At 46.1% G+C, this 24689-nt stretch overlaps 1 protein-coding gene across 2 annotated transcripts in view; it reads left to right on the top strand.

Annotated features, from left to right (window-relative positions):
* The window catches only part of PDE4D (phosphodiesterase 4D), a 1044072-nt gene that overhangs the window by 582224 nt on the left and 437159 nt on the right, over positions 1 to 24689 (top strand). Inside the window, exon 1 of one of the 2 annotated variants that reach the window (XM_084833300.1) lies at positions 20854 to 20921. The exons of the other annotated variant lie outside the window; for it this stretch is intronic. Coding sequence (XP_084689426.1) covers positions 20869 to 20921 — 53 coding nt within the window. The 5' untranslated portion in view covers positions 20854 to 20868. Of the gene's footprint in view, positions 1 to 20853; positions 20922 to 24689 lie in introns of those variants that run through there. 2 annotated transcript variants of the gene reach the window in all.

The raw sequence follows: 24689 nt of genomic DNA, 5'->3' as shown, positions 1-24689 counted from the left end.
ATAGAAAAGATAAGCCACTAAACCACCACTAAGTGTAAGGTGAGACATGTGAAGCACTTTGTAGAATGGAAACATTTGATTTAATGTCACAGTTACAAAGTTGGGAGCGTAGGCTGCAGCCTGATCCTAGGTTTGTTTATTCAGAAGTAGGCTCCCATTCACTGAGTTCAATGGCAGTTGCTTTGTATTGGAGCCTTCCTCAACCAAGCGCCCTCCAGATTCGTTGGACTGCAGTTCCCATAATTCCCTGACTAGGAACTATGGGGTCTGTAGTCCAATGGACCTGGAGGGCATCAGGTTGGCAGTGCCTGTCTTAGCATGTGAGTATAGGAAGGATGTGTTTGGGTGCGGGGCAGAATGAAGGTAACTCCTTAGGAAGATGACTGACTGTCCCCTTGCCCACTGATCTACTATTATTAAATGTTCACTTATGTGTAAGGATGTATGAGCAATTTATTTTAGTTTGGTTTTGGTCAGGGTTTACGCATTTTGCACCTTCGAGATTCAGCGCAAACTCAGCAGCCACCTGCAGCTGAAGTCCGCACCTTTCCGAGCTTGCAGTATGATTCGCAGACCCACCAAAAATGGCACTGGACAGCATGCATACATTCTGAAAATGCACGTGAAAAAATGTGCACTTATGAATAATGTGCATGAATATGCTTGAATCAGTGGGAGAAGAATGCATACCTTTCAAAGATGCGCACAATTGATGTGTATATTTGGAAAGTACTCACTAAAATATGCATGGATTTTCATGCTAATGGGAAAAAAACGAAGCATACTTCTGATATGGACTTGAGTCGGAACGGGCTTCGAGATGAAATTCAGAGAACTTCAGCGAGTTCAAGTTTTGCTGACTTGCATGTCCCTACCTATGTGTTTCAAAAGCCGATGGGAAGGATCCATATGTCCTACATTACAGAGGGTGGTTCTGTATTTGAAAGCCTCCTGTATGTGAAGGGCTGTCCAGCCCAAGTCTGGTTTAAAGAGTTTAAAGTCTGGTTTAAAGAACGAGAAGAAGGGAGACCAGCAGGGGCTTTGAAGTTGCCCATCCACACTTAGCACCTGGAGAGCAGACTGAGCTGGTCACACTCTTCCCCACTATTGCCAAATGTATTGTATTTCTACTTAAATGATAGCAATTATTTCTAAATTCACATCTGGACATATAAATTAGCATATGTAGGTTTTATGCAAATGTGTGTCCGCCTTTTTGGTGATGCATTTCCACTTTTTTTGTCAATGCGTAAGTGGCCACCGTGATCATCTTCCTGAGTACACATTGCATATCAGTGGACGTAGGACTCCTTGGGGGTCAGCTGGCAATCTCTGCAAACAGGGAAGGATACTAAGGTGTTAGATAGCAAGGAGGCGTCGCCTTTGGGCATCTGTAGATTTTCTTGGGGCTTGGGCCCAAGACGAATTCAGCTGTCTCACAGAATGTACATTAGTACAGTCTTCTCTAACTTGGTGCTCTCCATATATTTTGGGACTACAACTTCCATTATCCGTGACCACTGGTCATGCTGGCTGGGGCTGATGGGAGTTGTAGTTTGAAACATCTGGAGGGCACCAGGTTGGGGAAAGTTGCATTAGGGTTTGAAACCAGGTTGCTTTCAAGGGAGCCCGTACCAAATACAGGGAGAAGAAGGGGACTCCATCCAATGCTTACTTTTCATTTGCCAGTCATTTGGCAGGGCAAGCAAGATCCCTGGCCTGACCCCACCAGCAGGCAGAGCGGGGAGTGGAGTGTACATCCCCCATATTGGCTGAAGAGAAAGAAAGTGGGAAATGCCACCTGTCAGACAGGACTGGAAGGAAGCAAGGATGAAGGAAAAACAGCTCTTTAAGTACAATGAGAGCACATGGCATTTAGTTTCTTTCAGAAGATGACCCCACACAATCTTCCTTTTCAGTGATGATGGGTTTGCGATGAAAGAGAACTTAGAGCTGCTTTCCCAAACCCACTGCCCTTCGGAAGTGTTGGACTACAGCTCCCATCATCCCAGGTCAGCATGCCTGTGCTGGTTGGGAATTATGGGAGTTGTGATCCAACACATCTGGAGGGCACCAGGTTGGGGAAAGCTGATTTGGAGAAACACCTTGATGCATGTCAGCGGCATTGTTAAAAGGTAGGGGTGGTCCTCCAGTTTTGATTTTGTGTGGCCCAGCCCTTGCTGACATGGATTCTGCAAACGTTGCAATGTGCCTGCCTAGTTCCTTGCACTCTACCAGCCCACTGTACAAGCACAAGCCACCATTGATAACAGCAGGCATTTTTGCTAGTGGTTGTTATTCTCATCCAGAGCTTTATGAGAACTCTCTCGCTCTGTCTCTGGGGTTTTGACTCTCTGGGGGGAAGAGAACAGACAGGCAGACTTGCAATGGCATATAAAATAACTACATATTACCATTTCTTTTTAAGGATATGCTTAGCTTTGCTTTTGGACTGAATGTTGGAATTCTGTCTGTAAAGGTCAATTTGCTGATCTGAACTGCATTTTTGTGGCTTATCCATTAAACATTCAACGTTCATTAATAGAGCACATCTTTTGCAGCTGGCTTGTGGTTTTCCTGTGATTTCTTTTTGTTGTGTCAAACAACCTTGTTCCAGATATGCTGTTGTCTGTGCACTCAAACCACACAAGCAGACAGTGACCCGGTTCACACCATCACCGCAGCCCACTGTAGCTTGGTTGGGGCATGGTGGGCTGTGGTGTATGCTGATGCATGCCAGCACGCCCTGGGCAGTTTTTGAATACTCAAGCTGTGTCCATGGCTTGTTGTGTCATCAGAACCAAGGCGGTGGGGGTCTCCGGCACCTCAGTAATGCTTGCCTATCCACATAAGATAGATTGCAGTGGAACATAGGAAGCTGCCTTATCCTGACTCAGACCATCGGTCCATCTAGCTTAGGGATGTTCCAGGACTCTGAGAAGAGGGTGGAGTCTGGCAGACTCTCCCCATTCAGCCTCCTGGACTCCAGTCCGTGGACCGCCGCACTTGCCCAACTCAGTGTGTGCTGAGTCGGGCAAGTGCAGCGGTCCCCGCTGGTCTGCCAAGCTGCCCTTTTGCATAAAAGGGCAGCTTGTTCTTTTGTGTAAAGGGCCTTTTATGCAAATGGTGGCTGTGAAGCAGCCATTTACCAAAGATTACAGGCCTAAATGGACCATTTACACCTGTAATCTTGAGTAAATGGCCACTTGACGGCTGCCATTTACATAAAAGGCCCTTTATGTAAAAGAACAAGCTGCCATTTATACACAAGGTGGGGGCTCGGTGAGGGATGAGGCACCTGTGGAGCACTTGCCAGGCGCCCGTGGACTGCCCAGGAGCTCACTGCATGCAGCGAGCAGTGGCAGGCAGCCGGCAGGGGTCTGGTGAGCAGCATGTGAGGCAGACTTGGGTGAGTCCATCCATCCCTGATCTAGCCTGGTACTGTCAACGCTGACTGGCAGCAACTCTCCAGGGTTTCAGACAAGAGTTTTCCTGTCTTACTTGGAGATGATGGGGATCAAACCTGGGATCTTCTACATACAAAGCAGGTGCTGTACCAATGAGCTATCCCCCCCCCCCCAATATAGGCTGACAATGAGATCATCTGGATGCTTCCTCAATTGTGAGCTAACAAAGGGTGGTAGTTCCAGAGAAAAGGGCTAATGTGGAAGCCAGCTGTATCTGATCCTGGTCTAAGAGTGCTTCCAGATGAAGGTATTTTTATGCAATTGCCCTGCTTTATTCACAGAATGTGGGTGGCTGGGTTCCAAATGTTGTCGACTTCCACTTGTAACCTTCCCATGTTCCCCCTCACCCACCCACACTTCTTCTGTCTTCTTTCTTACCTGAAAAAAAAAACTTTAAGAAGGAAAAGATGGAATAACTGAATGTCTTTTTGATGGGCAGTGCTAGGGGCCGTCTGTTGGAAGTGCCCTGACACAGTAGAGAACATCCTTCTGAGGCTGTATCCAGACAGTAGCCTCATGTACACCTGAGTGTATGGTGTATTGATAAACCTGAAGTGCAGGAAGCATTATTGGGGATAAACAAAAACAATCCAGAGGTACACAGTGTTGCATTCTGCAGTTCAATCCCAGGGATTGAAGTGCAGAATGCACTTGCTTGCTTCCTGTCACATGCGCTGGCCCAGCTAATCCTCTGGTCTCCTATTGAGCAACTGGAAATCAGTCCCAGGATCATCACAGCCCCTCTGGGGCTGGTAGCGATGGAGTAAACTAAGTCAGCCAAAAACATTCTCCATCTGGAAGTGCCCCGAGAGACAGAAGTGTTCGTAGCGAATAACAAACTGAACACGAGTCAACAGTGTATTGTTGCTGTGGCATCGGTGACTAGTTTGCATGAACTGAAGAACAATTTATGACTTGCAGGAAACGTTCAGCCTCGCCGCCCAGCTTACAGCTTCTAAAATCACATTTGGAGTACTAGCTTCAGACAGTGGAGGCTGGTGGTTCCGATGTCAGTGTGGCTGCAAATCCACTCTGGGTTTCAGTCAGAAGCAGTCAGAACCCCAAAGGAGCTATCCAAGGTGCTGAACCCTATTGGCTCAGCACCTTGGATAGCTCCTTTAGAGTTCTGAATGTTTCCAACTGAAACCCAGAGCGAATACAAAGCCCCAATGACATTGGAGCCACCAACCTCTACTGGCTTCAGAAGCATGTTAACAAACTGCAAATGATTCTGCACAGTTCATAGAAGATCTGCAAGGTCAGTTGGATGAAGAAAGCCTGAGGGAATGTGATGAAGGTGAAGGTGTCCCCAACCAGTCGTGTCCGACTCTAGGGTGCGGTGCTCATCCCCGTTTCTAAGCCGAAGAGCCAGCGCTGTCTGAAGACGCTTCCGTGGTCATGTGGCCGGCATGACTGAACACCGAGGTGCACGGAACGCTGTTACCTTTCCCGCTGAAGCGGTACCTATTTATCTACTTGCAATTTCTTGCTTTCGAACTGCTAGGTTGGCAGGAGCTGGGACTGAAGACGGGAGCTCACTCCATCACGCGGCACTCGGGTCTCGAACTGCTGACCTGCTGACCTTCCAGTCTGCAGTTCAGCGTCTTAACCACTATTAGCCTAAAGAATGGGGGGGGGGGAATTTAAAAGGCAGGATTAAAAAAAGAGGTGCTGATCAGTTGTAAAATATTTCAAAGTGCCCTACAAAGCAGAAGGTGAAAAATTGCTTGACATGTTCAAGATGGGAAAGACAAAAAACAACCAGTTGAAATTAGGGATGTCAGAAGAATCCATCTTGGGGGGTCAAGTTTGCTGGGCATTCAGCAGCTTGCCTCCCCGAACCATGGCTCACTGACCCATGAGCTGAGCTGACTCAATCTGCATCAAGACGGACCAGCTCACCAACTTTCAGGTGGTTCCCCCCCCCCAAAATCAGCATTTACACAAATTACAGCTGCAATTTCCATAAATTACACGGATTTGGGCCATTATTTGCACAAATTGCAGCTGTAATATGCTTAGTTTGTGTAAATTGTGCCTGCAATTTATTTATTTAGTTATTTGCAACAATTATACACTGGTCCACATCTAAACAGAGAAAGATGAAAAGAACAAAATACCATATTAAAATTATTCTTTTAAAAGTGCCAATAAAAACAAAATTGCGGGTGCAATTTGTGCAAGTTAAGCATATTTATGGTCACAATTTGCACAAATTATGCAAATTACTTGTGTAATATCTGTAATTTATGCAAATTGCAGCCACAATTTATGCAAATGCTGATTTTAAGGGGAGAAAACCCTTATGAAAGTTCCTTGCAAAGAGTTTTTGTCAGCTTAGCCTCCCAGTCTTCTATCCATTTTCTGCTAAATGGCCCAAGTCAGTCTGTAGTGAGTGGGGCCAGTCACTGGATCTGCCATTTTTTATTTGCACAAATTACAGCTATAATTTGTGCAAATTTGCATAATTTGCACAAATTGTACAAAGTATGGCACAATCTGTGCAAATTATGCAATTTCAGCTACAAATTGAACAAATTACACAAATTTGCACAAATGGTGCCACCATTTGTGCAAATCTCAATTTGCAAAAATTTGCAAAAATTGCGACCGACACCAAAAAAAATACAGAAAAAGTCCCCAGAGTTAGGGGGAAACCCGCAGCTTGGCTCATAAATGTGAGCCGAGTCAGGCAGGCAGCAGAAGTCCATCACGCACCAAAAGGGCGGGATTTCCAAGCGGCGGACATATCTAACTAGAACAAGCTGTCCAGGAAATTTGAGGACTGTCCTCTGAAGGATGGTGTCAAGAAAAGGTTAGAGTTATTTAGATGTTGGATTAGCCATTCCCAATTTGGGTCCCCAGACACTGTTGGATTACAACTCCCATCATCTCTAGCTAGCATGGCCAATGGTCAGGGGTGGTGGAAGTTGCAGTCCAAAATCATCTGGAGATGCAAGGATGGGAACCACTGGATTAGATAATCCAGCTGCCAGTTCTGTGTTTTTTGCAACACACTGTTCCCCACGTCCGGGGTGAGGTTTGAAGTTCTGAATAGGACTATAGTTGGCTCATCATGTCAAACCTCTGAGCCAAACCCAACGATGATGATGATGATGACCATGCTGATGCACCAGTTATAATTTCAGGCGATGAAGAACTCTGACCTTTCTAGGTATTATCAATCTGACAGTAGCTGCTTTCATGCCCCTGCTGCTGAATGAAAGTAGTAGTAGTAGTAGTGACTTTTCCTATATTTTCTCTTCTTGCACCTCCGAGTGCAAGGACTATAGGATGATCAAGATTCTTTTGTGTGAGAGAGCTGAGGTAGAAGCTTTTATTCTGGTGAGGTAAATGCATGATTTGTAAGATGAGCTGAGGAAGACGTGGTGCAGAAGGTTCCTGATTGGCTCTCCAGTGGAACAGCATTTGCTGGAGATGCTTGGATTTTTGGAAGCTGCTATTCAGGGGCATTTGTTGGATCTCCCAAAGCTGCTATTAGACCCACAATGCCTCCTCCTCTTCTCTTTTTACAGTGTGTTTCATAGCAGCTTGGGGTGGGGATTTAGATCGGGGAAATGGCATTGGGGAAAAGGCTTAAATACATCACCTTCGAGTGCTGCTGCGATGCAATCAGAATTGAAGCCTTCCATATTTGCTTTTACATTTAAATGAATGCCAGGTGTGTATGTGGGTGAGAGTCTGGGGTGGCCCTGGTCACTGCTTGTCTCCCAACCCCTGGACAAGTTGCCCTCAAGCAGTGTAGCCCTTGGGCTGGAAAAGGTTACCTCTTCTTGCTTAAAAGTGACAAGTATATTGTCTAGGGATGGCGGAGAATTCCGCCACGGATTTCAGTGAGGCCAAATGCACTGGCATTCGGCACCCCAAAATCCGTGGCGAAACGGCCTGCCCCCTGCGCCCCCCGCGGATCCCCTCTGGGACAAGGCTTACCTGGGCAGATGTTCCAGGTGGCGGCGGCTCCAGCGGTGGCTCTGGCAGCGGCGGCGGTGGCTGGTCTTTCGACCGGCTGCCACGGCCGCCATTGTCATCCTGGTCTTGACTTGGATTCCTGCATTGAGCAGGGGGTTGGACTTGATGGCCTTGTAGGCCCCTTCCAACCCTACTGTTCTATGATTCTATGATTCTTTTCCGTGATAGGCTACGTAAGTATTTACATAGCCTATCATGGCTGGGGGAAAACAAAACAAAATGGCGTACGCAAATGGCGGCAGCTACAGCGGCTGCCATTTGCGTTCCCTATTTTTCACCATTTTAGCCTACATAAATATTTACGTAAGCTATTACGGCGAAAAAAGAAGAAATGCAAATAGCACCCACTATGCTATTTGCGTTCCCCTTTTTTTTCATCGTAATAGCCTACGTAAATATTTACGTAGGCTAAAACAGCAAAAAATAGGGAATGTAAGTGGTGGCCGCCGTAGCCGCCATTTGCGTACGCCGTTCCCCCCCCCCCCAGCCATGATAGGCTACGTAAATACTTTTTAGTATAGGCTACGTAAATACTTACATAGCCTATCATGGCTGCCTGGCTGGACACAAATGGCAGCCACTATGGCAGCCGCCATTTGCATCCGCAGCAGCCCGTCTGCAGCTGGAACTCCGACTGCGGACGGGCCTGGCTGGCTGTGGATGGGCCTGGCTGGCTGCGGAGCAGAGCCGGCCGGGTAGGATTCTGGGGGGGAGGACTGGATCGCCTCCCCCCCATCAAGGATTCCGGGCGGAGGGACGGAGCGCCCCCCACCGCGAACACAATCCGTGAAAAGGTAAGTGACTTTCATACATCCCTAATATTGCCCCTGCTGCCTTCTGAAATCCTCAGGTAGCCAGAATCAACACGCAGACAATAGGGCTCTTTTCCAAGGCTTTATTCCCATTCTACCTAATGACGCATACAGATGCTAATTGCTTGATCCTACGAGTGAGACTTAAGAGATCTGCCTACTTGGGGGTTCTAACCTTAGTAATCAGTTGATCTCCATTTGGAGGGTAAGGCGGGAAACCTCTGAACTTATGGGCTAGGAGGAGAGAGTCCACCCCTTTCCCGTAGGGCATCGGGGTGCCGCTGTTGCCATCGTGCCAAGTGGGCTGAGCACCTCCTCTCAGCACCCGCCATCTCCTGCTTGACGCTTGCCCAGCGCCTAGCATCCAGAAACTGCTGTTGCGCCTCCCTCTCCCTGCCAGGGTCACTATCATTCTCAGGAATGTGTACTGGGAGGGGCTCTCCCCATGGCAGCTCCTCTGAACAGCGCTCAGGTTCCTCTCCCGTGGTTTCTATCTCTTCCTCAGAATTAGAACTGCTTTGGGGCTCTCTGGGCTCCAATCCAACCCTGTCATATATTGGGGAATCCAGTCACAGATGAACATAGGAAGCTGCCTTATACCAAGTCAGACCATCGGTCCATCCAGCCCAGTATTGTCAACACTGACTGGCAGCAGCTCTCCAGGGTTTCAGGCAGGCCTTTTTCCAGCCTTACCTGCTTTACCTGCAGATGACAGGGATTGAACCTGGGAGCTTCTGCATGCAAAGCAGGAACTCTACCACTAAGCTATGGCCCCTCCCTCTACAAGATCATGTATGTCATACAAGATCTCTTGTATGTCATACAAGATCTCTTGTATGTCATCTGTGGTTCAAGCCCGAAAAGCAAACACATTAAGCAAACTATACATGCTTTTTTGACTGTGTGTGTGTGTGTGTGTGTGTGTGTGTACATCAGTGTATCCTCCAACTGTTAAAATTAAATTAATTAGTACACATAATGAATCATCTCAAATGCCCTAAACAGCTGAGTGGAAATAGATTTTCTGGCCAAAGAAATTCGGTTGCATTTTCACAGTTATTTCCATATCCCTCTCCCAATGATCCTGAGTCCCAGTGATGTTATTATTAATGACATTTATATCCTGCCTTTCCTCCAAGGAGCTCAAAGCAGTGTTAATGCTTGCTCCTACAATGTACCCTCACTACAACCCTGTGAGGAAGATAAGGCTGAGCGAGTGACTGGCCCAAGGCCACCCAGTGAATTTTGTGGCTGAGTGGGGATTTGAACCTGGGTCTCCTCTGTTGTATTCCAGCAGTCTAACTACACCATGCTGGCTCCTTGCTCACATTTCTTTTGGGAAGAAATGTCTGGCCGTAGCAGGTAGAGTGAAGCAGCCATCTCGGGTGGCAGATGCTGAGGGCTGAGGAGTGGACAGATCTGTCTGTGCCACACAGACATCCGTGCATCTCCTAAGCTAGCCTGCTCCCCTCAGGTGCACTCTCCAGTCACCAGTGTTGAAGAAATATCCAACTTACGGTCTGTCTGGTTGGCTTTTGTACATGGAATATGGGGAGCTGCCATCTTGTCCTGCGCTTCGTATAGCAAAATGTCACGGGCCAGCCCTGTTCCTGCTTTTTTACCGCAAGGGCAGAGAACCAGTCATCCTCCAGAGGTTTGTGGACTACAAATCCCATCATTCCTGGACATTGGCCATGCTGGCTGGGGTTAATGGGAGTTGGAGACCAACAACATGGAGTGTCAGGCTTCCTTTTACCCACACTGAAATTCAAATGCCAAAATCAATCACAGACAAGAGATTTTAATCTACAGCTTTTAATCCACAAAGGGTCATACAGATGCAACTTCTCAGTGACTCTCAGTCAAAATTGGGAAAGGAGTATGACAAGGCTGCATATTGTCGCCCTGCTTATTTAACTTATACGCAGAGTACATCATGAGAAATGCCGGGTTGGATGAATCACAGGTCAGAATTAAGATTGCCGGGAGAATTATCAACAACCTCAGATATGCAGACGATACCACCCTAATGGCAGAAAGCGAAGAGGATCTAAAGAGCCTCTTGTTGAGGGTGAAAGTGGAGAGTGCAAAAGCTGGTTTGAAACTCCACATTAAAAAAACGAAGATCATGGCATCTGGCCCCATCACTTCCTGGCATATAGAAGGGGAAGAAATGGAAGCAGTGACAGCTTTTATTTTCTTGAGCTCCAAGATCACCGCAGATGGTGACTGTAGCCATGAAATTAAAAGACACTTGCTCCTTGGGAGAAAAGCTATGGCAAACCTAGACAGCATAGTAAGAAGCAGAGACATCACATTGCCGACAAAGGTCCGTCTAATCAAAGCTATGGTTTTCCCAGTAGCAACGTATGGCTGTGAGAGCTGGACTATAAGGAAGGCTGAGCACCGAAGAATTGATGCTTTCAAACTGTGGTGCTGGAGAAGACTCTTAGGAGTCCCCTGGACTGCAAGGAAGTCAAATCAGTCCATCCTAAAGTAAATCAACCCCGACTGCTCATTGGAAGGACAGATACTGAAGCTGAAGCTCAAATATTTTGGCCACCTAATGCGAAGAGAAAAGTCACTGGAAAAGACCCTGATGCTGGGAAAGACTGAAGGCAAAAGGAGAAGGGGACGGCAGAGGATGAGATGGCTAGATAGCATCACCGATGCAATGAATATGAACCTGAGCACACTCCGGGAGAGAGCGGAGGACAGGAAGGCCTGGTGTGCTGTGGTCCATGGGGTCACGAAGAGTTGGACACGACTTAACGACTGAACAGCAACAGGGAACCAGTGGTCCTCCAGAGGTTGGTGGACTACAAATCCCATCATTCCTGGACATTGGCCATGCTGGCTGGGGTTAATGGGAATTGGAGACCAACAACATGGAGTGTCAGGGTTCCTTTTACCCACACTGAACTTCAAATGCTGAAATCAATCACAGACAAGAGATTTCAATCTACAGCTTTTAATCCACAAAGGGTCATACAGATGCAAATTCTCAGTGACTCTCAGTCTGCGAGGAAATGGGGGGTTCAAAAGGTAGCTACGAAAGTTGCCCACCATTTGAAATAAAGGCAGGCTCCCTAGCCTAACTTAAGGGGTGGAGGAGTTCTCTCTCTCTGTCTCTGGTGAGGCCTCTAAGTGCCACTGTTCACGCAGAGCCAATCGGGCAGACCTTCTAAGTTCTGCCCCGGCCATCTCCCTCTTGGCTCTGCATCTGCACCTTGCATCTATTAATTCAGACTCACCAAACACCACCTCTCCCTAGTCTCCATCTCTCACAGGGGTGGGTGAAGAGGGACCCTCCTCCTTTGAAACCTGAGGAGTCTGCCTAGCCATGTCTGGACTAGCCTGGGAACCTACCTCCCCCATGTCTGGTGGTTCTTCTTCAGAATCTGAACTACTATGCCACTCCCTGCACTCAGAAGCACTCCTGACATCATCCCCACTGCCATGAGGCCCCCCATCCTGCTCCCCCCTCAGGGGGCTTGGCTTCAGATGCTGCCATGGATAATTGCGGATTTTAGTTTCTTCATTGAAAAGTGATCAGCTCTTCCCCTATTTTCCCATTCTCCCCTATTACCCGCCATTTTGTGTATAATCGTGGCTCAGCTCTCTACAGGGACAGGCGGCCCTGCAATGCTCGTCGGCTGTTCTCCATGCCCCCAGTAGCTCATCTGGCACAGCAGGTGGTTGAGGTGGCTTGGCGAGCATCCACCAAGCGCTGATGGAGGCGAGTCCATCCATCCCTATTTTTTCATTGGGAAAAATTCTGTTGAATATCGTGAACAAGATATGCACATATGTATCCTCCTTCCACATTTGAGTGAATGCTATGCTTGTGACTATGTTGGGATCCTTCCTAAAAGTCTGTCCAACAGTGTCAAAAACATGGCTAGCTTGATGTATGAAGCTGAAATTGCCCTTGAGCCTCTTCCATCCTATTTGTGGGGATATCTGATCTTTGTTTAATGTGGTGTGCATGTGTGTGTGGGGGGGGGGGTCGAGAATGAGGCACTTGTAATATAAATGAACATTTCTGCCCAATGCAAATTTTGCATTTGCATGGCAAAGCTGATTGAAGCAAGATACACTTTTCAGTTTCATGTGTCAAACCACCCTGAGCTTTCCTCCCCAACCCCCCACTCCCTCCACATAAATGTTTCCTCCTCTAAATATTTGACTATATAAATAAGCACAGAATATAATATGAAAAATACATGGTGTCTGCTTTAACTGGGGATTAAAAATAACTATCCGAGGCTTTAGCCTGCCTGAGTTTATTTGTTAAGACTCAAATATGTGATGTGTAAATGAGCTCAGAGGCTTAATTCTTAGAGAAGTGAAAAAACTGTGCTTATACTGCTCACATTATGGATTTATTTTTTTATTCATTCATTCATTCATTCATTCACCCACAACAAGCAGCATTTGTATACCTCTTCATAGCATAAAGGTCCCTGGGTGGTTTACAACAAATAAGTATGAAAAAGAATTTAAATAACAAAATAAGACATAAAATCATAAAAGCAAAGGAGGTGTAGATACAGCAGCTGAAAATTAAACTTACAGAAACTCCAGAATATAGCACATTTTAACCTTTTTTAAAGAACTAAAAATCCCTAAAGGATTTTAAGATTAAAAATTAAAAGGCTAAAATGCCTGGGAAAATAAAAAGGTCATCACCTGCCACTGAAAAGAGTCCAAGGCAGGCACCAGGCGAGCCTCTCTGGGGAGCCCATTCCACAGCAGGGGTGCCACCACTGAACAGGCCCTCTTGCCTATAGGAGTGTACAAAACCCCATTTACCTGCATCCGTGGGGAATCCGTCGGGGAGGGAGGCGATCCGTTCCTCCCCCCGGAATCCTCGATGGGGGGGGGAGGCGATCCATTCCTCCCCACAGAATCCTCGACGGAGGGGAGGCAATCTGTTCCTCCCCCCTCGCGAATCCTCCCCAACTGGCTCCACTCCACGGTGAGTCCACGGAGTCGCCGACCGGGGCCACCCACTGCAGTCTGACATCTGGCCATGGCTGGGCTGTGGCCGCAAATAGCGTCCCGCATAGGGGACACCATTTGTGTCCCTGCTTTGCCGTGATAGGCTATGTAAGGATTTACGTAGCCTATCACGGCAAAAAGGGAGGCATGCAAATAGTGTAGAGGACGCCATTTGCATCCTTCCCTTTGGCCATGATAGGCTACGTAAATCCTTATGTAGCCTATCACAGCCAAAGGGAGGCACGCCAATGGCGTCCACTATACAGGATGCCATTTGTGGCCGCAGCCCGGACGGTGGCCAGCAGTGGCTGGATCCAGACCCACTGGAGGCAGGTAGGATCCGGTCCGTGCAGACTTCGTGGGGTGGCGTGGGGGATTGCTCCATTCTGCCACGGACTCCAGGGGGCCGGATTCCAAAGAATCCGGCCTCACTGGAGTCCGTGGCGGAATTCTCCACTATCCCTACTTGCCTAGGGATGTTGCAGGAGTCTGAGAGGGGAGTGAAGTCTGGCAACCCTCCCCCCGCCCACTCGTACTCCCAAACCCCATTCACTAAGCCCCTGCATGCTTACTGGACCTATTCACTGAGTATGACATGGTCCACGAGCACCCAGTGGCCACCATCCCCTTAGAGAGCTGCCATTTTGCGTAAAAATGGCAGCTCGGGATTTTTCATAAATGTACTGTTAAGTAAATGGCAACCGTAAAGGGGCCATCTGTGCACCATTACAGGCGGCTTGCGTGGTGCAGTGAGTGGGAGTGGGTGGTGGCGGCGGTTCAGCGAGTGTGGGTGGTGAATCCATCCATCCATCTCTCCCCTCCCCCTGCCCAATAGCCATCTGCTGCACCTCATCTGGTAGGAGCACCCAAAAAATCCTTCTGCATAAACTAGGTATCAAAGAGAATGAGGTCTGGCGTACTCCCTCAGCAGGAGAACATTTTTTGTATGTAGGATCATTCAGAGTGCAATCTTAACCCCATCTTAATGTCTTTATGAATCATTCCTGCTCCATCTGACTACTAGCTTATTTCCCTTACCTGTAGCTCATCTGGCCAGGAGAGAAGCTGCAGCTTCTATATAGTCAGACCCTACTCAGCAACAGATTTATAAATCCCAGCTTAGCATTATCGGCTTCAAGAATTAATTTGTGGGTAGTGGTCCCTGAAGCACCTCTCAATCCAGATAACACAAAGTGGTACCATAAAACATATATTTATTGATCAAACAATCTTGGAGAATAACAAAACTTTGCAATGAAGAAACAAGCAAGACATATCACCACATACAGTACAATTTGGATGATGGAAGGTATAATAGAAATAGTGGCTAGCATATTCTTAATAAAATTAAAGTTCCAATTCCTTCCAACAAAACAGGGATCATTAAGATCTCATGTTTACCTAACTGGCAGGCATGGTGTGCTGAGCTTAGGTAATCATGTTTAGCAGGCTTCTCGTTCTTCCAGGATCTCTCTGCTCAACCATGTTAAAAAGTATTTATAGCATTCTACCTAACATTATCTCAAGTCCTTTATCTTAAACAAACATCTATGCAGCTTGGCTCAAGCAGCAGCTTCTAGCCACAGTTCTTACACCAAACTGTAGGAGAATTTCCTGCTGACATAGCTAGGCTTGCAACTAACTTCAGGAGCATTTTTTCTGACACAGACAGCCAGGCTTTCAGCTAACTGCAGGAGCACCCTTAGGCCCACTTCTCCCAAGTTAAGGAACTTTTTAACTTCTTCCAAGAACTCATTTTGCCCTTGTGGCAACCTCTTTTGCCCCACTTCCAAAAACACGTTGCACTTAAAATGAGCATGTAGCATACATAGAACGAATCACTCTGCACTTACAGATAGCACACACTTATGATAATGAATAGCACTCCTATAAAATACAATAAATGCTTGGCATTTTTACATCTTATATTCATATACCACATGTCATGGAGGGGGTTAGGACCATAGGGACCAGCCCTATCCTGAGTCTCTTGATCCATCTAGCCCCGTATTGTTGACACTGATTGGCAGTGGTTCTTTGCGGTTTCAGGTAGGATTCTTTCTTTGCTGACGCTGTCTGGAAATGCTGAGGATTTAGGGATGGCGGAGAATTACACCATGGACTCCAATGAGGCCAGATTCTAAAGAGTCCAGCCCCCCGGAGTCTGTGGTGGAATGGAAGACTTACCCCCGCCTCCCCGTGGAATCCTATTCAGCCGGATCATCCAGCTCGGATTGCCAGCGATACGGCCGCCATGCCATATCGCTGGCTGAAGGGGACGTACTGCGGCTGCAAATGGCATCCAGGAGTGCATTTACCTTAAACTACGGCCTTTACGGCTGCAAATGGCATCCCGGATGCCATTTGTGTCTGTGCTTTTAATTAACGTGATAGGCTATGCAATATTAAGCTATGCTGGCTGGGGAATGCTGGGAGTTGTAGGACTTTCTTCTGTCTAAACATGCATAGGATTGGGCCCTAAGAATCTCCTGGCACCTTTAAGATTTGTGCATTTATTCTGGCATAAACTTTCATGGGCTAGATGCATCTGATCTGTAGGCTGCAGTCCATGGAAACGTATACCATCATATATTTGTGAGTCTCTAAGGTGCCACAAGACTCTTTGTGGTTTTTGCAGCAGTCTGACACAGCTACCGCTTTTGAAGTGAGTGTCTTAAGCCTGCCAGCATGTCTGACCATCTGTCCAACTGTCTCTCTGTCTCTGTCTCTGTCTCTCTCTCTCTCTCTCTCTCACACACACACACACACACACACACACACACAAACTGGAGAAAATATGTACTTCGAAGCCAATGTGAAAGAGGAGGAGCAAACATCTAATGGCTGACTGATAAATGCATGATGGATACATGACGGATACATGCATGTCAGTGGAACGTGACTCTATTATGCATGCTTCAGACAGCAGCTTCTTTTTAAAAAAATGCTGTTTATGATTCAGTTATAATTTGCATGTGAACAGTGCCTTTCCTTCAAGCAACTGCAGGGACCCAGCTTGCAGTGACCAATGTAGGGGTGAGCTATTTGTCTGGGGAGGGTGTTTTCCCACTTGCCACACACACACACACACACACACACACACACACAGCACCACATATCCTTCTGGGGTAGACATTGCGGAGTGGTCTGGGCAACTAGGAGATTTGTTACGGCTGGTTACAGACCACCATCTTTATTTTATTTATTTTCTTAATTTGTATTAAGAAATATAAATAACCCAATAACCAAAATTCTCTGGGCAGTTTACACAATTCCACCTCCCCACGCTGCTTTTGTCCTCCCCACCCCCACCTCAGCTGCATTAGAACTGGTGTGGCAAAGTGAGGTGAAATGAAAGGCCTGTTTCTGGTGTTTGATCTGTGCTTGCTGTTCTTCCACATACATCAATTCATGTTGCAATTATCGAGTGATAAGGATTGCCCCCGCCTGTGAATTCCCCCTACAGCAGTGGTGCAGGACCTCTGGCCCCCTTTCCCTGGTCCCAACTGCTTTCCTCAACTCCAATCATTTGCTGGTTTCCTGGCTTTTGTGCAGTTTTCCCTCACATTCCAGATGGTTGAAATGCCTCTCCTAAGACATGGTTACTGCCAGTAAGAGCGTTAGGGCACAATCCTATGGCTGCTAGACAGAGGCTAGACAGCCATAGGATTGGTTGCTTTCTAGGAACTGACCTTGGAGCTTGTGCCCCATCTTCCCACACCTCATAGGCAGTGTGGATCGTCCCTGGGCTCCAGGCTCATAAGAGCAGCGTGAAGCGGGGGAAAAGAGGGTGTTCCCAGGGATGGGGCAGGGGGTTCCTAAGTGCCAATATGACACTTCCTATGCGTCATCTGCTCTCCCCACCCTCTGCTTTGACATCCCGTGGCTAGACAGCTGAAATCAGCCATCTAGCCATGAGTGCAGGGCGGCTGGAGCACAGAGGACAGGATCCCCTCTGTGGTCCTCCTGCCTGCCATGCGTTGGATAGGCGGCTGCCTCCGAGTTTGGAGGAGGCCGCCGATCCTGATAGGATTGCTCCCATATACAAAAATATGCTGGTATTTTTGCCTCCATCCCATTTGCCTTTAGCCCACCCCTTTTGCCTGAAGCCCTGCCCATCACTGGAATGCTGCCTGCCCCTGAGAGCTTCTCTGAAATGGAGTTCCACCCTTGGGCAGAGAGAGGTTCAACACCCCTGCCCTAGGGTGTGATGTTTGAAGGTGAAGGTGTCCCCAACCAGTCGTGTCCGACTCTAGGGTGCGGTGCTCATCCCCGTTTCTAAGCCGAAGAGCCAGCGCTGTCTGAAGACGCTTCCGTGGTCATGTGGCCGGCATGACTGAACACCGAGGTGCACGGAACGCTGTTACCTTTCCCGCCGAGGCGGTACCTATTTATCTACTTGCAATGTCTTGCTTTCGAACTGCTAGGTTGGCAGGAGCTGGGACTGAAGACGGGAGCTCACTCCATCACACGGCACTCGGGTCTCGAACTGCTGACCTGCCGACCTTCCAGTCTGCAGTTCAGCGTCTTAACCACTAAGCCACCGCGGCCCCTCGTGTGATGTTTAGTGTCTTGGATATCACTGTGCTCTATTGAGCATGTATGTTATTTGTGGCAGAAGCTTTCTTTCTGCACACAGCTGGGCTAGCCCTACCATGACATCATCAGGTTCTGGATGTCATGAAAGGGCAGGGAATTGTTGATTATGTAATGTATTGTTTTTATATGTTTTGCTCTTGCGGAGAGGCACCAGTGGGAGTTTCTGCCTCAGGTGCCAAAGTCACTTGGCTGGACTTGGATACTATGCACCTTGACTTGGGGTATGTGACTTTGCGTTACTCCTTCCTCTCAGGGAGCAAAAGGTTAGCTGCTATACAGCCCCTAGCACACTGATGCTTTTAAGGTGATCTCAGCATTTCAGGGGGAAAAGAAAGAGGGAAAGAGAGAATGATTTGTGTCGCATCTATCCACAGCATGCAAGACATTCTACAGCAAGATGAGTCATAGCCTTTGCCAACAGTACGGAGAGATAATGCGGGCAGTGAATGGAAATGGCAAAAGGCAGAGTTAGATTGAAATGCGACGCACGTTTCCATTTTGTACCTCTTTTATTTGAGTTTTCTTTTACTGTACTTCAGAGCCTTTCCTGGGGAGGGCTTTGCTAACCTGCTTAATAATAAACCAGCCCCAAATGATCAATGCCACTGAAACCCCTTGCATTTAATAAACATGTCGGCCTTCTATCTTTGATGGTGTGTGTATTATTGTGTTGTGGGGTGTTCTTTAAGCCTTCCAACTTAAGTGATCAAACACGCATGCCATTTTGTGTTATATATTTGGGGCGGCGGGGAAAAAAAGAAACTTCAGTCAGCGTGACTTGCATGCAATAACCACGTTGCCACACCCCCCTTTTACCTTTATTGGAATTCTGGTGTCAACAGCCTGGATTGGGGGCGGGGGTGGGTGGGGAGGGGGAAACACCATTGTGAGCAGGTGAATGCACAGAAGCAGATGCTTTGTTCCTGAGCTCTCAACAAAGGCGATTTCATCCCCAATATCCTATTAGTCTCCAATAGTTTACTATCTGATTCTTGTTCCAGAATGACAACAGTGCTGGGGCTCACTGGAGGGTTCGTAGAGGGCGACTGAGATCCGTCCTTAAGGAAATAGGAGGTGCCCAAATAACACAACGTGCTTTGCAGCGTCTCTCTTATCGTGGGGCGCTCCTTAATACAAACCCTTATCAGCTTATGGGATTGTTGTTCTTGTCAGTTGACTTCAAACGGTACAGGATTTCCTGTCCAAATAGCTCAGTGTTCGTTTGGAGAGTCTGACCTGTAAACGGCTTCCATCAGTGCAAAACCAAGGCCATTTCAAGTATCTCCCCCTTTCGTTGCATTTAGTGCAGGGGGCAGGGGGTGCGCAGGAAGGTTGAACGTACCATGATGTTTGTTTTTAAAACCCATGCCAATCTTGCAAATGGTGAAATATTTTGCTTCACATTATGTGCTACCGTTTTATTTGTTCACATTTTAGATTGACAAGCCTTTTTAATATTGTTGCTGCTGCTGCTGCTCTTCTTATCATCATTATCATAATCATCGTTATTATTATTGGAATTGCCTGGTTTACCCTTTCTTTAAATGACTACACTTCTCCTTTCTGTCTGGCTGTCTGTTGGAAAAGCACTAGAGGATACACTGTGCCAGGATGGAGAACCCACTTAGAGGGGCCCCTTGACGCTAGTACATCCTCTTTTGGGCAGCATTCACTGCAGCCCAGAGCTAATTCTGCTGCACAATTATAGTGCCACAGACTCGCCTGCAAGTGTCCTGAGTCTGCTGTAAGAAAAGGAGACAAAGCTTTCAAAGGGTATCTCGGAAATCACCATTAGAAGGAAGGGAGGAAAGAAGATCCTGCTGTCTGCATTGTGCATAAGGTATACGAGGGCTGTCTTTCACAATCTGTCTATCCAAGGATGTTGCCAGACAATCAGGAGTAATATTAATAACTGGTGTTGAGGAGCCGATTCTTCCTGAGGAAACAGAAGAGAGACTTCAGGGAAGGCATTCTTAGATTACATAGGACCGTAAACTCAGCTTTCTTCTGGCAAGACATGGAGGCACACACATAGTTTTTATACAGAGTATAATACCTAGTTTAACACAACCCCCCCCCCACACACACACACACACACAAACAAGCCTAGGCGCTGCTGCAAAAGAATTGATACCTTACAGCATGATCCGAAGTGTGTTTTCTCAGAAGTAAGCCCCGGTGATTTTTATGGGACTTGCTCCCTACCAAGTGTACGTAGTATTGCAGCATTAGTCATTTTTCTTCCAGGTAAAAACGACAAGCTTTATGATGGGGTTGAATAGCAACTATGAATTGAATCCTGGCAACAACTTCAGTTCATAATGGTATGTCATTGTCGTCTTTTCATATGGAGCAGGAAAATCACATTCTTCCTGAGGGTTCTCTCTTATGAAGCCGTGAGTCAAGAGGCTGCATTTCCAGATGAAAAGTTTGCTTTGTATGGGATTAACCTCCGTTCTTTGTCCATTCTTTCTCATAAAGAAAGGAAAGGTAATTAAAGCAACCACTGATGAATATGTGCTTAAGAAGGAAGAAAAAGCAATATTTGTTTCTAAAGGACAGCATGGCAAAACAATGTGAAGTTTTGCATTTCCTCTTAAAAACTGATCTAGCCCAGATGACAAGAAAGTCACTTTTGACTAAGCTTTTCCTACTGTCAAAAATGCTGCACATGAAGATGCTTTAATTTATACTTCGTATTTTCCAAGGGGAACCATTGTCTTCATTTAGGATAAATTATTAAATGTACACGATTACTTTTGTGATTTTTTTTTTTTAAAAATGCAAGCGAATTGCATTAATGGATGGACACATAGCTAGAAAACCTTCTGGAATTTCTGTCCTCGAATCCTGGAGATCCTCACATATGTGGAATACAATAATTTTTGCAATAGCCCATGTCACTAACTGATGCTGCAGTTGTTGTGGAATGTATCTATGAATACCGTAACAGATTAAGCTTTCAAACGAGGAAAAAGACTGGTGCTGATAGAACTATGAACATGATGCATGTGAACAATTTTCCATTCAGGAGGCATTCATGGATATGGTGAGTAACTGCTGCACACTTCAGTTTGTTTGTTGTATGCTGTGACAACTGATTTTTTAGCACACGAAGTGATGGTGATGCAAGTGGGAGCTGTAATCGAGGTACGCATAAAACAAAAATCCCACACAGGGGATGCAAGGCAAGTTTTAGAACACAAGAAGAATCCAACAGGAGAAATGTTTTATGATGCCATTCTTTTTGAAAACAACAATACATGAACACATCCCCCCCACCACCACTTTCTATTGCCTTATTGAATTTTGTCCACTTTAACAACAACAAAAATACAACTTTATTTTCAAGCCCTTCAATGTCATTCTTAGGGTCTTGAAAGAATGAATCTTTCCCCATCTCAGCTAAGATTTTGTGGATTGTTTTGGTCAAAAAAGCTGTTTTTCTTTCTTTTTCTTGTAAACAGTTGGCCATCTCTCCTCCTCCCCTTTCTCCCACCCCCTTTTTTGCTAGGGTATGCACCAGAATACGAATGATACTTTCTCTAAGAAATGCACTGAAAGAGAGTCTCTCCCCCCTACCATCCCCACTCCCTTTTGTATGTGATGTCACTGAAATATTAGGAATGAACCATTTGGATCATTTGCATATTTTTATTTTTATAATTTTGCTCCATTATACAATCCTGGCAATGGAAATTAATACAGACCATTCTATTTTGTTGTATAATTAAAATGGTTTGCTTGCACCCCTATTAAACAGTATGCTCTAGAAACTGGGCAAATGTGCTTATTCATATATGCTAGATACTAGGACCATTTCTGAAGGCAAACCTCCCCCCCCCACGCCCCATTTCTAATCATGATTTTTTTAAAATCTGCAAGTGAATCTTCCCATACCTATACATTGTCATGCATGGCAAGATTCCATGTTATATTTGCACAACTGGTGCAGAGAAATTGCTCTGGATTGCTTTAACACATCCATTACTAAGATTATAGCAGAGTAACAGAAAGAGTTTTTTTTTTTTAAGCGACCCAATTAATGTGGTGCTTGGTTAAAAGCTTTATTAATTGATGCTTCTTGTCTTGAGTAGTGCTCCCTCAGCCCTGAAGCAATACATTAAATGAATTTGGTGGTTGCCTTGAAATCTCACATATAATTGTAGAAATCCAAAATTTCCTTTCTTGTTCAGTGAACATATCCATCCACATACTTATGCCATTTTTTCCTTACTCGCATATTTCCTTTTTTAAATTCTGTCTCATGTAGAAGAGAACATATGTGATCAGTGAAGAAATAACCATATTTTAAAGGGTTCTTTTCCATGTGAGTTTTATTTTCCCTCCCCAAGTCTTCTAAAACTTTCAATTTTTAATCATAAAAGTTTGACTGTGAAGTGGGGGGTGGGGGGGAGAGTGGAAAACTGAAGGAAGAGCTTTTCACATGGGATTCACCATCAGCTCAATATGGGGATCATGCGAGGTCAACTTTGCAATTGTTGCTATCTTGTCACACATTTGCACACCATGGAAAGGGCTGCTTGTATTCCATAATGATCCAATTTCAATCTGGGGGAAACTGCAGAGGCTTTCTGATGGATGGCTTGGCCTGGTAGGAAAACAAATCACCAGCATACCTGAAGGGAACTGAGGGACCATGGCTGGCCTTATGAAATGATGTGAAGAAGCTGCCTCAGGCAACAGATTCTAGAGGGAACACCATTTTTCTTTTTATATCATTGGAAGGAGATGGAGGAGGAGAAGGAGAAGAAGGGCTCCAGTGCAGAAGAAGGAGAGGCATTCTATTAACCTTTCAAATCACGTTTAAAGGGTCTTCACCCCTACCAACCTGCCTGGTCAGTGAGGTCATTGGAGGGCCTGCTCCTGGTGGTTCCACATGGACCTATGGCCCAATTGGAGTCCACCAGGAGAAGACCCTTCAGTGTGGTGGCCCCCTTTCTTTGCAACTTCCTGCCCCTGGAGGTCAGGCAGGCACCAACACTGTGCTGCTTCCAGAGCCTCCTGAAAACAGCACTGTTCCAGGAGGTATTCCTTAACTGACCAGTCATAGTTTCTATTGGCATTCTGTTTTTTAAAATAGCACAATTTTAATCTGGTGTTTTAATGTTGTTATCCTTTTACTGTTTTATCTCTTGTGCTCACCGCTCCAAAATCTGTTCTAGATGTGGAACAGTATATAAATATTGTAAATTAAATACATACATAAAATAAAACAAAATAAAATAAAATAAAGCAAGCATTGACTAAGACTGGGGTCTAGAATCTCAAGCCCAGGGACCAAATTGGGTTCTCTTGGGTTCCTAGTCTAGCCCTCCAGTGGTTCCCCAGATAGCCACGGCCCCTTTCCCAGCTTTTGCGCCATTTCCCTCTCCATTCTAAAAGGTTGAAATGCCTCTCTAAGGCTCAGTTATTGGCAGTAAGCTTTCAGACTTGGATTCCTGCACTGAGCAGGGGGTTGGACTTGATGGTCTTGTAGGCCCCTTCCAACCCTACTATTCTATGATTCTTTCAGCTACAGTATGCTGGTATTTTCAGTATCTGGGCCCCATCCTTTTTGTCTTCTGCCCTGCCCCCTTTGCCTTCAGCCCCATCCCCCACCCCCAAGAAATTGAATTTGGCCCTTAGGCTGAAAGAGGTTCAACACCCCCTGGTGTAAGACGTGTACACTCAGTCCTTGTGGGGGAGTGGGATAAGTCTGCAAGGATGAAAAAGAAGCCCCCAAAGTGGCAATGTGAATCAGTTCTTAGGACCTGGCTGACTGAGCTTGGATCCCAAACCTTTCTTTATTCACAGGATGGGATAGGAATGTACAGCGCCAACCCTTATGATCAGCAGGCAGGCACGAGGCCTCTGAATAGGTCTGCCAGGCATAAATACTAGAAGCCTGGACCATCCTTACATGACTGACAGAACAGCAACTCTTGGCTTGAATCACACTCTAAGGTCCAGCTCTGGATCCAAGGTTGGGGAGCACACATGTCCAGCTTTGGATTTGGGTAGCCTAGGCCTAATCCCAACAATGTGTTATGAGGTTCAAGTTTAAAAGCATGGCATGCTTTGGTATCTTGACCAACCTAATAATATAGCCAAAGAAGCAAGAGGCATGTATCCAACGCTATTTGAAAAAAAGACGACAACAGTGCAGGTTTATTTACAATCACAACATTTTTCACAAAGTGATGGCACTACCACTGGGTTAGGGATGTGTGATGCTAAGAAATCTGTTCCATTTAAGCCTAATAGATTTCTGCAGCATTTCCAGTCTGGTGATTTCCAGGGATGGACTGCACTGGATTTTTTTTTTTCTGGATTCCTGGAAAATTTTGTGCATTTTTCCTTGGATTCTGCCATTTTCACGAAGTGTAATTTGCACTTCTTTTTAATTTGGATCATGAAATTTGTGCAAATGTTGTTGTAATTGTTTTTTATTGCCACTCTTGCACAACTATGCATGCTTGCAGGTCCACCTGTCTGGTATGTAGCCCCTCTTGTCAATATCCTTGTCAGTTTCAACTTCTTCCTGTAGCCCAGCAGACCCATATCCTGTAAGTGTTAAACAATTTGTCAAGCATGAGGGGGTGGGGAAGGCATGTTTCCAAGCAGCAGTAGCAAGATGATATGCAGACAGGTGTGCTACCTATTGGCTTTCTTTATATGAATAATACAATAGTTATTATGTATTGTTAGCAAGAATCTCAAAAACGACAGAATGATCTCAGTACAAATCCAAGGCAAACCATTCAACATCACAGTAATTCAAGTCTATGCCCCAGCCACTGAGGCTGAAGAAGCT

This window comes from Heloderma suspectum, chromosome 2 (assembly GCF_057233095.1).
Source record: "Heloderma suspectum isolate Gila_16-S chromosome 2, 16-S_ref, whole genome shotgun sequence".
NCBI classification, from domain to species: Eukaryota; Metazoa; Chordata; class Lepidosauria; order Squamata; family Helodermatidae; genus Heloderma; species Heloderma suspectum.
This window is presented reverse-complemented; position numbering and strand designations above follow the sequence as displayed.